We start from the raw sequence: 17,454 nt of genomic DNA on the forward strand, positions 1-17,454 counted from the left end.
CTCGCTTTACTAATAAGAAAAAGGGGCAAGGAAGTTAAATAATTTGCTCTAGATCACACAGCTAGGAGAAAGCAGAGCCATGTTTCAAACACAGATTTAACACAGATGGGGATCTAATTACTTGTATCTGTAACTGGAAAGCTTCTTATTACTTAATCTTCTTTAAGAAGACTAAAAAGAATTCCTATTCTTTTATCCACAGTTGTTGCAATCATGATATTGTAAGCTATATCACCAGCAGAGAGATTCTCAATATTTACTGAATGATTTGTGAGGATCAGGGGAAAGCACTTTGAAGTCAAAATGCTGCAGTAGGAAAATCTGACCATAAACTTTAATGATAAAACATCATCTGCAAAACATTTCTGTTATTTCCCAAATGGGAATGTTGCCTTCAGCTTCCACTGGCTGGCACAATCAGAGGTCACACATTTATTTCTATTTAATCAAAGCAAATGTCATATTTAGATATTTAACTAAATGTGATTTTTTAATTACTATAACCTGGGGGACATATCATTCTAATTCAAGCCTGATGATCACTTGGCTTTTTGGCTTTTCTAGGAAAGAGGAATACAAATTAGCCACATCCATTCACTTGCCCTTTCTACTTTTAACCCATCTCTCTATCTCCATTGCCCAAAAGATTTCATAAAAGTTCCTAGAACCACAAAAAAAGCTACACTAGCCAAAGAGAAAACAACAGGAGAAGATATATATTTTTTTAGGGTCCAAATGGTCTTAAAAATAGACCGTCACTGTCACTTTACTAGGTTCTAGTTTTACAAATAAAATTCTATCACACTCTTAAAGAATTGGCTGAAAGAGTATAAAAAAGTTCTAATCACAAGTTTTAGCAAGCACCTAAAGAAGTGCACATTTACTCTACAGAGAAATTTCTGCCCCTCCCTTTTTCTCAGTATTTCACTTGTTCTTGAGGGAAATGATCAGTTGTTTTCCTTACCAGTTTAATGTTTAAAAGAGCCCAAAGCTGATTCCCAATGTCCTTAACCACAGTTTGCTGTCCAATATCCAGAGCTTCACTAGCAGAATTACATACAGCAAGCAAAGCAGAGAGCACAGTGTTCTAAAGGGGAGAGACAGGGGAAGGACCAGAGTTTAGACACCAGGCTAAAGGAGTGGGAGCCCAACTATCTGGAGGTTATGAGTTACTTATAGTAAGTCTTCATAAAAGCCCAGGGAGAATTATATTTTTAAGACCCGAAGCCGTCTTTTCAGCTATTTCTTTAACACATGTATATTCTTCTAAAACTCATTTTTCTTACACACAGAAACATCTGATTAATCTTTCTAAATAAACACTTTTTTTCCTTTCAGGTTGAAAATTTAACAAAATGGGAACAGCATCATATTTTTATAAATAGGTTTGATACATATGTCAAGCTAATTTATAATATTCATCAACTAAAAATTTTTTTTCACATTACACACTTAGCATTCTTTTAAATTTACTAGACTATTATTGCTCTTGTTTTATGATTAAGCTTCAAAATTTCTCAGCAACACTGTATCCAATAATCAACCATAGTACTTTAGGAAGTACACTATCTAGACTTTGAAACTTAATTTTTCCTGGATTCACTCTTATCTAGATATCAGCTCTCTCTCTGGCCAGGAATGGGGTTGGTTGGGGTGTGGATAAAGTAAAGTGAGGCCATATGAGAATGTAACAATCAGTAATTCTGCTTTTAATCCATCATACTTCAACAACCACATTTAATTTTATGTAATTACTTTATGTAATTACCAAACAGCTTTTATGATTTACTTAATCCCTTTTATAAATAAACACGTTAAATGCCCTGCTGAACTAAAGTTTCAGTCATAGAGCAAAGATTTATTGAATTTTAGAAAATAGGTGCTTTCAATTTATCTTATACAAGACTTTTTGTTTTACTATAGAAATCTGTGCACAATAAATGCAAACCTAAACAATTTCACCTAGTCCTATTTAGCTATTTAATAGGTTTCCCCAAATAAAGGCATATAAAAATTTATATTTCCTTTTGATACATTGTAAATGTTTTAAATTACCTTGATGACTATGGTCAAGTGCCATTATATAACAAAGTATCAAAACATTTATACTCAGTATAGAAATATAAGCCCTAAGAAAACCCTTAAGAAGTCATAATTTAAAGTTGCAAATAGGACCCCAACACCTTGAATGCCCTGTCCCCATCTTTGCTTGATTTTTTTCTACTTATCACAAACTGATATATGATATATATATATGTGTATATATATTTACTACTTCTTTAACTGTCCACAGCTAAGCTAGAATGTAGGTCCATGAGAGCAGGAACTTTTGTTTTGTTCCCTGGTACGTCACTGATGCCTAAAACACAGCTTGGTACATATAAGCACTTAAAATATGCTGAATGAATGAAAAAATAAATAAGAGTGTACAAAAAAACACTCAACTACATGTAGTATATTCCTTTTTTTTACTTATTCTTTTTTATTCCATTATTTTAAGAGGGAGCATTCTAAGTAGGTACACATATGCTCAGAATAGGTTTGCATCAAATGAGGGTCGTACATCAAATAGAAGAATGTCTGCCTAATCCAGATAGTTCAGCAAAAATACTACAAATAAAGTATTTCATGTTTCATGTTGTTCCAGTGTGTCTTGAGCTAAAAACGCCCTCCTGCCTAACACCATAATTTACATCAATCAAGATAATACTGTTTCTCATAGACTCTTTTACAATGTAGAAATGTGAAACTCTTCCTAGGTTCTAACCTGAGGGCACAAACTGTGTAACACATCCTCAGTAACTAAAACAGTGCTTAATAAACAGCTGTTGAAGGAAGAAGGAAGCCCAACAAAATCATCCTACCAGAGACTCAAGTTCTCCCACTGTGCGACTGCTGCCTAGCCATTTCTTGCACTGTGCAATGCCGACTCTGCTGACCTCATGTGCAGTTTGTTTCCTGAGCTCAGCAGGTAAAGCCTGAAAGGAGATATATTGCCACAGAAGCAGATTTTCTGTGTCTTTTGGGGAAAATTTCTGGATAAACTCCACCTGAAATGAATTGTTAAAGAAACAACAGTAACATAAGACTGTCTAATAGATACACCAAAGCAAAGGATTAGCTTCCACATTTAATATTTTTAAAGTTTTTAACTGAATAGCAGTATCACAAGGTACCAGTCAAGGTAGCTTAAATAAACATATGCATCATTATTTTTGCTATTGTTCATGTTTCCAAAATGAAAAAACACCAGTTAAGGAGAGCATGATATAAATGCATTTAAAAATATTAAAAAATGTCTTTCATTATCAGTCATGTCAGCTATCTTATACACTCCTATTCAGTAAGTCTATTATTCTCCCAAGAATTTGTGTAGTCATCACCTTGCACAGCTAAGTCAAAAGTAATATTCCAAAATATGCCTAAAAGAATGCTTTAGTCAACCTCTGTAGTTTAAGACTCAGCTGACTATCAGAGAACTCAAAGAAGCAAAGGTCGTAGGTTCAGTTTTCCAATGGGCTAGCCAGCTCTGCTCCACTTTAAACATATAAAACTCGTTCACAAATGTCCACAACAGTATGGTTGGCAAATCCATTCTACCACTGAAATAATTCAAAGTGCTTGCCAAGTTAACAGAAAAACAGTAGTTATAATTGAAGAGTCAAGTGACTAGATGAAAATGGAAAACAAAGGTTCTAAAAAAAAGTTAAAATGTTAAATTAGTTTCTTGTGGAAGAAGAGCAAAAACAATGGTGCACTTAGTTACTAATTTAGGTATACTCCAACTAGGAACATTAATGTAATTTTTTAAGAAGCAGAATAATTCAATTTATAATACCCAAAGTCTATTTGTGGAATGAAAATTTTTCCTACATCAAAAATGAAAAAAAAAAAAACAACAAAAAAAAACCCCATGAGTTTCCTTCGTGCCTCAGCGGTTAACAAACCCAACTAGGATCCATGAGGATGCGGGTTCAATCCCTGGCCTCACTCAGTGGGTTAAGGATCAGGCACTGTCATGAGCTGTGGTGTAGGGTCACAGACACGGTTCCCATCCCCCGATCCCAAGTTGCTGTGGCTGTGGTGTAAGCTGGCAGCTGTAGCTCTAATTTGACCCCTAGCCTGGGAATCTCCATATGCCATGGGTGCGCACCCCAACCCCCCAAAACAAAACTAAAACCCACTCTAAATAAATTTGACAGAGGAACTCTTCTACATTATATATTTGAATTTTGTTTGCAAAAAATATTAAGTTGTCAAAACAAGGCAGAAATCATTGCACTATCTTTTGGGATAGAAGATAAAGCTGGAAAAATGGACCCCTTGATGACCTGTGTCTATTATAATAAGCAGCCTTATTCATGAAACCAAACTATATCAGGAAAGCCAGAAAATTGTACCAACTAATAAACATCAGTTCAAACAAGACTTTTCTTTACAATAAAGTCCAGTGAGCAAATAAGTTCCCTTCCCAAAACAGAACCATAAATAATAATGCCCTGGACAACATAAAAAGGTTAGGTACTGCATTGTCTTCTTTTAGCAAGAATTTTGTTAAGTTAATTTATAAAGAATTCCTCACCCTTGGTATCTGATCCCCCTAGTCTGTGCTCAGCATGACTCTTGTCAAGCCAGAATTATCCTCTTACCCGTGACGTTTCTTCTTAGTAATTTTTATACACTGACGTTCATCCAATCTGCACTATTCTCTGCTGTATTCAGAACTGAGCCCAATTCTACATTGAAGACTCTTTCCCCCTATTGGAACAGTTCCTGAATCAAATCTGTTTTTACAACTTTACTATATAGCTCTGTCTTTCCTTTAACATCAAATTCTAAACCTATCTACAGAGCAATAAGCAAAGCAATCAACACATTAAAAATTTCAGTGCAGATTATGTCAACATTTTAAATGTGGAATAAATGGAGGGAAAATGCCTTCAAAAGAATGAGTCTAATTCTCAGCAGCTGCTCAAAGACACTGACAAAGATGATATCCTTACCTGTTGGGGTGGTGCCATGAAGAAGAAGAGACGCCTCAAAAGTACTGATAGGTTGGTGAGCTGATAACATTCTCCAGGGCAAGATTTTATCTGGGAAAAGATAGGAGGAGAGATTGATTGACTTGAAGTCCCAGCTTTTACAGGCTTTCAGATGCCAAATTATTAATATCTGCTGTTTTTGGAAGTAAGATTATAGGCAATTTTAATTTTTAATTTGGAGCTTTATTTTTTTTCTCTTTCATGAGCTTATATTACTTTTATAACAATTTTGAGGAGTTCCCATTGTGGCTCAGCGTTAACTTATCCAAATAGCATCCGTGAGGATGCAGGTTCAATCCCTGGCCTCGCTCAGTGGGTTAAGGATCCGGCGTTGCATAAGCTGTGGTGTATGTTGCAGATGTAGCTTGGATCCTTGCTGCTGTGGCTGTGGCAGAGGCCGACAGCTACAGCTATAATTCAACCACTAGCCTGGCAACTTCCATATGCCACAAGTGTGGCCCTAAAAAGACAAAAAAAAAATTGACATTATATTTAACAATAATACTTTGGAACAGTTATTTCTAATGATCACTTTGATTATAACTTGATATGTTAACCCCCCTACTCCAATTAATTCATGGAGTTTAGATATAAACAGAAAAGTAGAGATGAATATAACTGTAGGATCTAAGTTTCATTAAAAGATTTTATAAATTTCTATCATAGTGTACTAGGAGAGCTTTTATTTAAAGGAGACATAATACACATAACATAAAAATCACTCTTTATCTGTTTTATACAAGACATGTTGTTGATTTAGTAGAGTGGATAAGTGCTCCAGACATCAGCCATGGAGACAGAGATTTCAGCTCTCTGGTTATCATGTACCTCACTGGATTTAGTTGGCAAAATCCTTAGAAGGTAAACCAAGAAATATATGACACAATAAATCTACTAAAAAAATAAAAGACATATGTATCCACATAAGATCTTTATCAAAGGCCAGAGACAAAAACCAGAACAAACAGGTCATGACCATCTTATATGGGACATAAATATCTTGGAATTTAAAAGTAAAAAAAGATCAACATTGAAAAGATTAATATAAGTCGTCATTAAGTCATTTTCTCTTTGTATCTATTCACAAAGCATTACTTCTTTTCCCAAAAGGCATCAATCACTAACATATTTAGTCCCTCTCAAATCATTCTGATTGAAAGATACGGCAAAATCAAGAGTTAGCTTGTCTAAGTCAGAGGGAGAGACAGAGAGAAGAGGGAGGGAGGGGAGAGTAAGCAAAACTCTTGGTCATCAACATTAAAGTTAACTCCTGTTTTCTACTTTGCATTCAATTTTAAATGTATCCTCAATCAATCTAGCTTTTCTTTCCCAGGACAAATAATAAAACTCCATAAAATTTTGAAAATACGAGACAATTTCCCCAGTATTATACTGTTTTTAGTACATCCTTCTCAATAGCATCAGCATTAATGCGGAGCAAAGAAAACTGTCAAAATAATTTAGGTCACATGCTATTTCTCCTTTTGATATTCACATTCTTTAAAATATCATATCCCCAAAGGAACTGCATGGACACTGGGTGTTTTAGGCCTTATAATTCTACTTACCAGATGAGCCACTATGGTCACATGGTGGGCACATAGTTCAGCAGTCCCATATCTGCAATATGAAGAGAAGGCAATCTTCATACAATTATCTATACAATTATTCAGAAAAGCAAGCAGAGCTTCTATAAAGCACTAAATATTTTAAACTAACTACAGTTATTTCCAAGGCCAAGGATCATCACAATGTACAAAGCTACCTAAGCAATAGGCTCTACTGACTTGAGCCAAAGAAAGGAGAGGGAACCTAGTTTCTAACTTAATGCCGTGAGAGGAAATCAAACCATTTTCAGGGGGGTGTTAAAGGACTGTCGAAACAGAATTTTTCTATAAACTTACAAGTACAAAGTCATTTACTGTCCATCACTACTATAAATCAATTCAAACCAGAAGAAGCAAGCATGTTGTACCGAGCAAGGAAGCACCACGCATCCATAGCTAACAAAGAGGTGATCATATTAGCACCAAGCACAGCATTCAACAGAGCAGTATCCTAGTGAAAAACAAAGTTATAAATTACCATTAATATTACATTTCTCAAAATAAAACAACACTATCATAATCCAAAAAACCCCCAACAGATCCTTAACGGGAAAGCTCTAGTATCTGAAGAACCTATACTGCCATTTCCTCAACATTCATTGAGCACCCACAACATGTTAAACATTGTGCTGGGATATGGAAAAGTGGCTTTCAAAGAGGTAACTCAATCACAGGTTTCGCAAAGATTCTAAGTAGGCTGAAATCTTTAAAACAATAAATATGATACATATGCCTATACTTTTATTCCTGCCTTAAATTTCAAATACAACATTTAATATGTGCTGTATAATATCTTAAATGATACCGACTCTTATGTAACTTCTAAGAACTTTTTCCCTAGAATTTTCTCAACGTCTTTTCTAATCCTATTCTACTAAAAAAAAAATCCATGTTAAGCCTAGGATCTAATTATAGGAGACTGGATTCTGCATACCACTACTTACTTCTTTTCTTTATGAAACTAAATTAGGTGAAATCCTACCCATTTTTACTCTTCTTACACTATCTTTCCATACCTTCCCACCCAAAATATTTTCTTAAATGTTTCTAGCTAAACATTCCATCTGAATATTGCAGGACTCTAGAATTGCCATTTCCTAGGACCACTGAATTAAGGGGTAAAATGTGCAAGCTGAGAGTGACATTCAAAAATCAATACACATCTACTATCCCCATACTTTCTTCTATATATGAATCACAACTGAGATGAAAGGAAAGCATAAGTGTAATCTCAGCTTAGCCCAGCAAGCAACAGACTTACCAGTTCAGGGAACAGTGAGGGATGAAAGGAAGCAATAAATGCACACAGATGAACGCAAACATGCTGATACAAGGTGACAGCAACCTGGGCTTGCCCTTTACTCTTCACTCCCTGTAAATGAACAGGTAGAGAGAGTTCACCAGAACACTGCTCAAAACTGGAGAAAATGGCTTTGAGGAGAGACATCCTGCAGGGAAATTGAGAACATGGAATCCAACATTATTAACATTTAACAATTAGCAGGTATGATAATATGACTTTTTTTTTTTTAGCAAATCCAATTGTGTCATGAGATATATACCAACTATAGTTTCCAATATGTGTGAATATGTACCCATAAAAATATAGTCGCTGTTACGAAAAACCCTTAAAAATTTTCCTATACATTTTTTATCATTTACCAAGTGTTTATCACAACACAGAATTATTAAAGCCTATGACAAAATTCATGAAAAAACTTGAAATTTAAACTGCTAAATTAGGTAGTACATACATAATGGAAAATAAGTACAATCGTTCAGATAGGGAGAGATCATTTTAAGACTGAAACGGTTTAAAAACTCCCTAGAGAAGATTTAAATAACAAATTAAAAATAGGCAAAATATAAATAGGTAAAGAAGACAAAGCCTGAATGAAAGGTGGGCAGGAATAACCAGTCTGACAGAAGCAAGATATATGTGTAGAAAGAGTGAAATGATAAGGTGCAAAAGTAGATGATGACAACAGAATGGGATGGGACTTAAATGCAAAGCCGAGGACTTGGGTTTAGGGAGACTAAATGAGGTACCACTACACAGGATGTCACAGAGGAAAGGATCGAAAAATTGGAGCACAGCAATAACCCAGGGAGTAAGAAACTCTTGCCTGGTGTTGGTAAGAGAATGAATACAAGTGAGATTTCCCAGGAGATTACATATAGTATCTAAGCATTCTATTTATCTGAGCTCATTTTTACACTCAATGTTTATAACCCTATTAGGCAATATCCTCTAAAAGATGAACAAAATTAAAATATGATTAGCACCTATAATAGATCTATGTACTTTATATTTGCATTAAGTAGCAATAGGCATGAGGTCTACAAAGTAACAATTAGAATATGTGACATAGGGGGAGGAGGGTGGGAGTGGAATGGACAGGGAATTTGGGGTTGGTGGAGGCAAACTGTTACACTTGGAATGTACAGGCAATGAAGTCCTACTGTGCAGCACAGGGAACTATGAGTGATTGGGTCACTTTACTGTACAACAGAAACTGAAACACTGTAAACCAACCATAATTGGAAAAAAAAAAAGAATATGCAACATAACAAGTAACTTTTTTTTTTGTTTTTGCTTTTTAGGGCCGCAACTGCAGCATATGGATATTCACAGGCTAGGGGTCGAACTGGAGCTACAGCTGCCGGCCTACACCACAGCCACAGCAACCAGGATCCGAGGCGCGTCTGCAACCTACAACAGGTTCACGGCAAAGCTGGATCCTTAACCCACTGAGGGAGGCCAGGGATCGAACTGAAACCTGAGGGTTCCTAGTTGGATTAGTTTCCACTGCACAACTACAGGAACTCCCATAACAAAGAACTTAATGTCAAAGTCACTGCAAACAATAGGGCATTAACACATCATAAAATGATTGGATATAAACAACGCCATGTTTGCTACCTGGCTGTAGGTTCTGAGCCGTGACTCTCTGTGCACCACAGTGTTTGTACATCCTCAGGCTGAGAGGGCAGCATATCCATGATGGCAACCAACAGTAGACACTGTGGAAACTGTAGTTCACATGGCAGCTCTTAAGGGAGTAAAAACATATTAAGTTACATCAAATTGGTAAAAAAAAATTTTAAAAAATACATATTTTCAGGAGAAATCTGATTGTAACATGTAAAAGAAATTAGAGGAATAATTTTTAAAAAATCAGAAATATGTTCCATGGAAAGAAAAGCAGAAGGAATTTTAAATAAAATTTTTAAAACTTAAAAAAAATGGGAATATAAGGGAAAATTCCCATCTCTAACATCTTATAACTAATTAATGAGGTGATTTAACATTAAATCTGTTTTGAAGCTTACCTAATTTACTATCCAAAACCACTTCCACAAAAGGTTGGAATGTGAGGAGCTGACTGACGAGTGAATCCAGTATAACCAGGAAAGCACCTATTATTTCCTCCTGTTCTGCTTTAGAAATCCCAGCAGCATACAGGCTTGGAGGAAACTTACTGAAAGGGAGGGGAGAAAACTCAATCATTAATAGCTATCTTCTAATTTCAGGTAGAAGTAAATACTACAAACTGATGTTCATCAGTTCAGTGAAAATGTGTTTTAAAATTAGATTGTATGTTTTTTTTTTGTCTTTTGTCTTTTTAGAGCCGTACCTGCTGCATATGGAGGTTCCCAGCCTAGGGGACTCACTGGAGCTACAGCTACTGGCCTACACCACAGCCAAAGCCACGCCAGATCTGAGGCGCGTCTGCGACCTACACCACAGCTCACGGCAACGCCAGATCCTTGACCCGCTGAGGGAGGCCAAGGATCGAACCTGCAACCTCATGGTTCCTAGTCAGATTCGTTTCCACTGCGCCACAACAGGAACTCCAAAGTTGTATGCATTTTATAAAACAAAATTCAAAGCACTGAATTGACATGGTAATTGTATGAAGAAATTCTGAATGAAATATCATGGCTATAATTCTATAAAATCAAGTTTATAATCTTAGAAAAGACATTAGCATTGTTTTGATGCATTTTAATGCACTGTTCACAATGGTATCCTTAAAAATACTGTAAAAACACAAATCTTAAACAGTAAAATCATACGTAAAATGACATTTCTGATAAATTCTGGAGGTAATTATTTATACTGAAAGTTGTTTTAAAATAGAATGCTGAATTTACTACAAATTAATACTCATTTCTCAGAAGCAACACCTTTACAAGAACTATACTAACTCTGAAGGTAAATGCAATTTTCATAAAAAATGTCTCAGCAACTGGGGCTTAAACCAAACTTCAATCAAAACCTATGTGAGGAGTTCCCATCGTGGTGCAGGGGAAACGAATCCGACTAGGAACCATGAGGGTGCGGGTTCGATCCTTGGCCTTGCTCAGTGGGTTTGGGATCTGGCATTGCGTGAGCTGTGGTGTAGGTCGCAGATGCGGCTTGGATCTGGTGTTGCTGTGGCTCTGGCATAGGCCGGAAGGAACAGCTCCAATTAGACCCCTAGCCTGCGAACCTCCATATGCCACGGGTGTGGCCCTAAAAGGACAAAAGACAAAACAAACGAAAAAAACCTATGTGAAATAAGGTATGTATTCAGTATTTTTTGTTATGTTATTTTACCTATAGCAAATTTGACATTATGTGAGAAAATCCAATCTATTAGGGAATGACAGCACTTAAAAGGATGCACTTAAGATAAACATTTTTGCAGTGTGCCGGAAGAAGCATAGTCTGTCAATTACTAGTTATGTGACTTTGATTTTTTCATTTGACCTCTTTGAGCCTCAGTTTCTTCGCTTATAATACTGATTCAGAGTTGTGAGGATTAAACAACTAAGTGAAATTATAAGGTGAAAGACATATATAAATACAACATAGGTAATGAAATTCCATGGATTTGAATTATAGCTACTGAGCAAAAGTAGGTGTTTTTTAATCAAATGACAAATTTTAAAATTAATTTGTTACAGCACAAGGAATTCAATATTCTGTAATAACCTGTATGAGAAAACAATCTGAAAAAGAATAGACATGTGCATGTGTTTAACTCGATCACTTTGCTATACACATGAAACCAACACAATGTAAATCAACTATACTCCAATATAAAATAAATATGAAATCGAATTGAAAAAAATTAATTTATTTGACATTTATTAAGTGCCTATATATATGCCAAGTACCTTTTCAGGAGTATGTGATATAGCAGTAAACAGAATATACAAAATTATTGCCTTTACAGATCGTACACTCTAACGAAGGGGAGAAGTTAACAAGTAAGTAAACATACAGTACAGTAGATGTTAATAAGTGCTACGGAGAAAAAATAAAATAAGGTGGACAAGAAATTCTACTGAATTCTGTCTGAATGAGTCATTTAAATGTTTGCACAGAGAGGGAGTTCCCGTCGTGGCGCAGTGGTTAACGAATCCGACTAGGAACCATGAGGTTGCGGGTTCGGTCCCTGCCCTTGCTCAGTGGGTTAACGATCCGGCGTTGCCGTGAGCTGTGGTGTAGGTTGCAGATGTGGCTCGGATCCCGAGTTGCTGTGGCTCTGGTGTGGGCCGGTGGCTACAGCTCCAACTTGACCCCTAGCCTGGGAACTTCCACATGCCTCAGGAGCAGCCCAAGAAATGGCAAAAGACAGGAAAAAAAAAAAAAAAAGAGTTTGCACAGAGAAGTCACATGATCTAATTTATGTTTTATCTCTCACTTTGGCTACTCAATTTAAGTCAATTTAATGGTAGCAGTTCAGGTGGTTAGAAGTGGTTGGGTTCTGTATATATATATACTGCATGTAATATTTATACTGAAGGTGACACTGAGAATGAGGGGTATGAGAGCAAGAGAAACAGCAAAGATGACAGCGAGGTGTTTTTGGCATGATCAATTTGAAGAACCAAGTTGCCACTTAAACTGAAATGAGGAAGCTGTAAGAGGAGCAGATGAAATGGGTGGGAATCAAGAGTATGGTTTGGGTCAATTTAAGTGCAGAAGTCCTGACTGGCAGGAAGACATTAAAGGGGAGAGACACCCTAAAGTCTTAAGACTAAATGACCACAGAGAAGAGAGGAGAAGACTGAGTGCTGGGGCACACCCAACTTTAAGAAGCTGGAAAGACGAGGAGGAACCTGCTGAGGAGGGAGAATTGTCCTGGAAGCCAAAAGAAGAAAGAGTACAAATGAAAGGGTTAAGCACTGATGACAGGTTACATATGATGAGGTCTAAAACTGACCACTGGATGCAGCAACATGGAGGTCACTGATGACCTTGACAAGAGCTGTTTGGTCAAGTGGTAGTATGGAAAGCCTGATTCAAGTAGCTTCAAAAAAGAAGATAGAGACAGAGGTGTAGACAACCCTTTCCAGGAGTTTTGCTGTAAAGAGGGATGAAACTTGACTAAGAGACTAAATGGATTAAAGAAATATTAGAGGGCTGCTGGATGAATGAACTGACAGATTGCTTTGGTGTCAATTTGAGGGCTCTTTGAGATAACTGTCAATTTAAGATGTCACTTAGCCCCTATCTAAATTCTAAACCCCTTTCTGTAATTCACTTTTTCCTGAGATAAACTACTACCTGACTTAAGTCTCATAGAAGTAAAAATTAAGAAAAATGAAAAAACTACATGCCTTTACAAGATATACACAAGATATATATACATACACATATATATAAAACCTCTTTTTTTGCCTTTAGTATTTATCATACCAATTATTCATCAGTTACTAAGGTACTAGTACTAGTTATAAGGTATAGTTAAGAATAAAGGTAAGTAAAACTTACATGAAATCTATTCTTTAAAAGCATCCATCCCATTAATTTTATGCAAGCAGATAAAAATTTACTGAAACATTAAGAAAAATTACCCTGATAATTTAAAAATGATACACACTTAACATTTGCAGGTTCAAAAGGTACTGTTACATTTTAATGGTCATACAGCATTCTTCTTACCTATGTATCTGAAGATAAAGCTGGTGCAATGTACAGCAAGAATCAGAGAGGAAAGGAAGAAATTCCTAAAATAAAGCAACTCCATTTATTCTTTGTATACAATGTGCTTTCCTAATATATATCCATTCATTAAAATCATGCAATATAAAATAAAATCCTAGATGTGCCACACAGGGGAAAAAAAAAGTTCTTGCATAAGAATAAAAAGGGGATTAAGGCTAAGTACCTAAAATCCTTTACTATTAATGCTATCAACATGACCACAATTCGAAGCTATCATTGACTGAGGACCTACTAAGTGCTCGGTAGAGAGGTGGCAAGTACATACTTTACATTACTTTATTTAATTTTAATCCTCTCAAAAATTTTATGACCTATTACTGTCTCTATTTCACAGACTAGAAAGCTGAAGCTAAGGTATCAAGTAACTTGACTGAGCCACAGAGCTAAAAACCAGTAGGGCTGGGATTCAAGTACAGTTGTGATTGTTCTATCCATTATGATTAGGCTATCTCTTAGAAGGTAAAAGAAATAGTTTAAATTATAGGATATAGGGAAAAAAAAGTTGATGATTAATTTCTTAAAATTTAAATTCCCCTGAGAGAAAAGAAATGATTTTAAAATTGTTAATTAGGCACGTAAATATCAGATAGTTAACTATCCATCAAGTGCCACTGGTGCCAGGACCCTCCCACCATATACTTCTGCCACTGAAATACACCATGAGCTGCAAGGAACCCAACTACAGTAAGTGGAAGTGCCCAGAAGAACCAACTCAGGCAACACACTAACCAGAATGGCAACTTGTCAATAGACAGTATGCCTGCCATGTAATTCTGACTTAGACAGTCATCAGAAATCCTTGTCTTGTCTTCAAAAAGAGGAAGACAAGGTCAAAAGCAAATTCAACACGGACGATAGATTTTAAAAAATTACACGTATTAATAATGATATTTCTTTCACTAGCTGCTGTAAGTACTCTCTGCTCTTCTCTCCAAATAACCTGCCTTGTCATAGATCTTCATATATTACTCTGCTATCTTGATGATTCCCAAATATGCCAGTCATCTTAAAATTATTAAGCAGTTTGAACATTTAAACTTTAACAACCTAATTTAGAAATGTGGTAGAAATAATTTAAAGACAGTATTTAGGAGTTCCTGTTGTGGCTCAGTGGTTAACAAATCCAACTAGGAACCATGAGGTTGTGGGTTCGATCCCTGACCTTGCTCAGTGGGTTAAGGATCCGGCGTTGCTGTGACCTGTGGTGTAGGTTGCAGACGTGGCTCGGATCCCGCGTTGCTGTGACTCTGGTGTAGGCCAGTGGCTATAGTTCCAATTGGACCCCTAGCCTGGGAACCTCCATATGCTGCGGGTGCAGCCCTATAAAGAAAAATAAATAAATAAATAAATAAATAAATAAAATAAAATAAAAACAGTATTTAAAGGCAAATTGAATTATCTTCATAAAACTGATTTGTGCTTATAGAAATAATTTTTTCAAATAATTGAATAAAACTAATAATAGTATGATGGTAGCAATTTAAATGATATAACAGATGCTCAATATTTAACAATTAACAATATAAAACCATGTAATGGAAAAAATAAAAATTATAAAAAAAGAAATTAAACCAAAACCCATACAAAATATACTCTTGACAAAATAACTTCAAAAGGCTGTTTTTAGCAAGAATAAAAACAGGATAACTTATGTACTGTAGATTTCACATTCGTGTATCATTAAAAAAAAACAAGGCTTAGGAGTTCCCACTGGGACACAATGGGTTAAGAATCCAACTGCAGCTGCTTGGGCTGTGGTAGAGGTACATGTTTGATCCCCAGCCTAGTGCACTGGGTTATAATGATCCAGCAGCAGAGGTTACAGATGTGGCTTGGATTCAGTCTTTGGCCTGGGAACTTCCATATGCTTCGGCTGCAACTATTAAAAACAAAAAAAGAAAAAGCCTTACCTTAGTATAGTGCAAAAGTGAGTTGGCAAAGAAACGACACAATTTGAGTGTTTTCTGAAATAATCGGCAGTCAGCATTATCCTGTTCCAAAAAAAAGGAAATAATATAGCATAAGAGGAAAAGAATATGAAGTTAGAGAACTTGTGAGACAATATTTTCTACAAAGATCTCGAAACATTTTCCAAGAAAAAGTAATTCTTCTCTGAATTGTTAGAAGCAACACAAACACACACCAAATGATAAAGATACTTCAAAAAAATAAACTCTAATTTGACCTTTAATAAAAATATTTCAAAATAGTTAATTTTCCTCAGCAGAAACAGATTAGACGAAAATTCACTTCTTTGATAATTATGAACATGAACTTTCTTACATACTGCTATGGCAGTTTCAAAGTACAGAGATTAAAAATGAATCTACAGTGACCTTATAATATGCTCAATAAGAAATTTTATTCAGCTTACATGTCATATCACAAGAAATCTTTCCTGACTTCATGACTGAATTCCTATGTTTACTCCCATGAGGCAATTCCCAATTCTCCAAAGATCACACTATTCTTTTACTTGCTTGTTTCTTGACCTAGATTATATTGTTGAGGGCAGGAAAATGCAACTAACTTGACTACCAGTACATTTTCTGGCACAGAATGAGCACTCTGGAAATACCTGTTAAATGAATAAATGGTGACATACAACTTAACGCTCACCCAAAGTTTTTTCTTTCTCATTTAAGAGAAAATTGTACAAGATTTGGCTGAAGACTCTAGTTTTACTTCATTACTAAATAGTATACTAATTAAAATCTAGAGCTCTGCTTTTCACAAAGCAAGTATAGAACACATAAATACTGTCCTATCTTGATTTTCTCAGGTGTTTAAACCAGAAATTTTCCATCTCAATGCCAACAAAACAGGTGAGGATATGAACAAGGAAGACCATTTTTAATGTTCCAAAAACAATTCATTCTTCTCTTTTAAAAATAAAACAAGAAAAATAATGATAAAATACTGATAAATGTAGTGGGCAATAAATCTAAGTGTAGGTAATAGATATAAAAATAAGTTTAGGTCTCCCAAGGCAACAGAAATAAAAGCAAAAATAAACCAATGGGACCTAAGCAAACTCATAAGCTTTTGCACAGCAAAGGAAACCATAAAAAAAGACAACCTATGGAATGGGAGAAAATAGTTTCAAACGATGCAACTGATTTTAATCTCTAAAATATACAAACAACTTATACAACTCAACAGCAAAAAAACTAACAACCCAGTGAAAAATGGGCAGAAGACCTGAATAGACATTTCTCCAAAGATATACAGATGGCCAACAGGCACATGAAAAAATGCTCAAGAACACCAATTATTAGAGAAATGCAAGTCAAAACTAAAATGAGGTACTACCTCACACCTGTCAGAGTGGCCATCATTAACAAGTCAACAAATAACAAAGGCTGGAGAGGATGTGGAGAAAAGGAAACCCTCCTACACTGTTGATGGGACTGTAACTTGGTACAACCACTATGGAAAACAGTATGGAGGTACTTCAGAAAACTAAGTATAGAACTACCACATGACCCAGCAATCCCATTCCTGGGCATATATCCGGACAAAACTTTCACTGAAAAAGATATGCACTCATATATTCATTATAGCACTATTCACAATATCAACACATGGAAACAACCTAAATGTCCATCAAGAGATGAATGGATTAAGAAGATATGGTATATATACACAATAGAATACTACTCACCTATAAAAAAGAAAAAAAATGCCATTTGCAGCAACATGGATGGAACTAGAGACTCTCATACTAAGTGAAGTTAAGTCAGAAAGAGAAAGACAAACACCATATGATATCATTTGTATCTGTAATCCAATATACAGCACA

The 17,454-nt window shown here is 35.7% G+C and overlaps 1 protein-coding gene across 3 annotated transcripts in view; it reads right to left on the reverse strand.

Annotated features, from left to right (window-relative positions):
* The window catches only part of FIRRM (FIGNL1 interacting regulator of recombination and mitosis), a 41,228-nt gene that overhangs the window by 7,370 nt on the left and 16,404 nt on the right, over nucleotides 1-17,454 (reverse strand). For 2 of the 3 annotated variants that reach the window (XR_007135464.1, XM_047783967.1), the window contains exons 9-18: nucleotides 15,563-15,643; nucleotides 13,590-13,654; nucleotides 9,983-10,131; nucleotides 9,573-9,702; nucleotides 7,911-8,097; nucleotides 7,018-7,100; nucleotides 6,611-6,662; nucleotides 5,004-5,093; nucleotides 2,865-3,050; nucleotides 965-1,087 (exon numbers count right to left, since the gene is read on the reverse strand). Coding sequence is in view for 2 of the 3 variants with exons in the window: in XM_047783967.1 (XP_047639923.1) it covers nucleotides 965-1,087; nucleotides 2,865-3,050; nucleotides 5,004-5,093; nucleotides 6,611-6,662; nucleotides 7,018-7,100; nucleotides 7,911-8,097; nucleotides 9,573-9,702; nucleotides 9,983-10,131; nucleotides 13,590-13,654; nucleotides 15,563-15,643 (1,146 nt within the window). In the remaining variant the exon portion in view is untranslated. Of the gene's footprint in view, nucleotides 1-964; nucleotides 1,088-2,864; nucleotides 3,051-5,003; nucleotides 5,094-6,610; nucleotides 6,663-7,017; nucleotides 7,101-7,910; nucleotides 8,098-9,572; nucleotides 9,703-9,982; nucleotides 10,132-13,589; nucleotides 13,655-15,562; nucleotides 15,644-17,454 lie in introns of those variants that run through there. The other variant, XM_047783968.1, reaches the window with a different exon arrangement.

Source organism: Phacochoerus africanus, chromosome 6 (assembly GCF_016906955.1).
Source record: "Phacochoerus africanus isolate WHEZ1 chromosome 6, ROS_Pafr_v1, whole genome shotgun sequence".
Classification (NCBI taxonomy): Eukaryota; Metazoa; Chordata; class Mammalia; order Artiodactyla; family Suidae; genus Phacochoerus; species Phacochoerus africanus.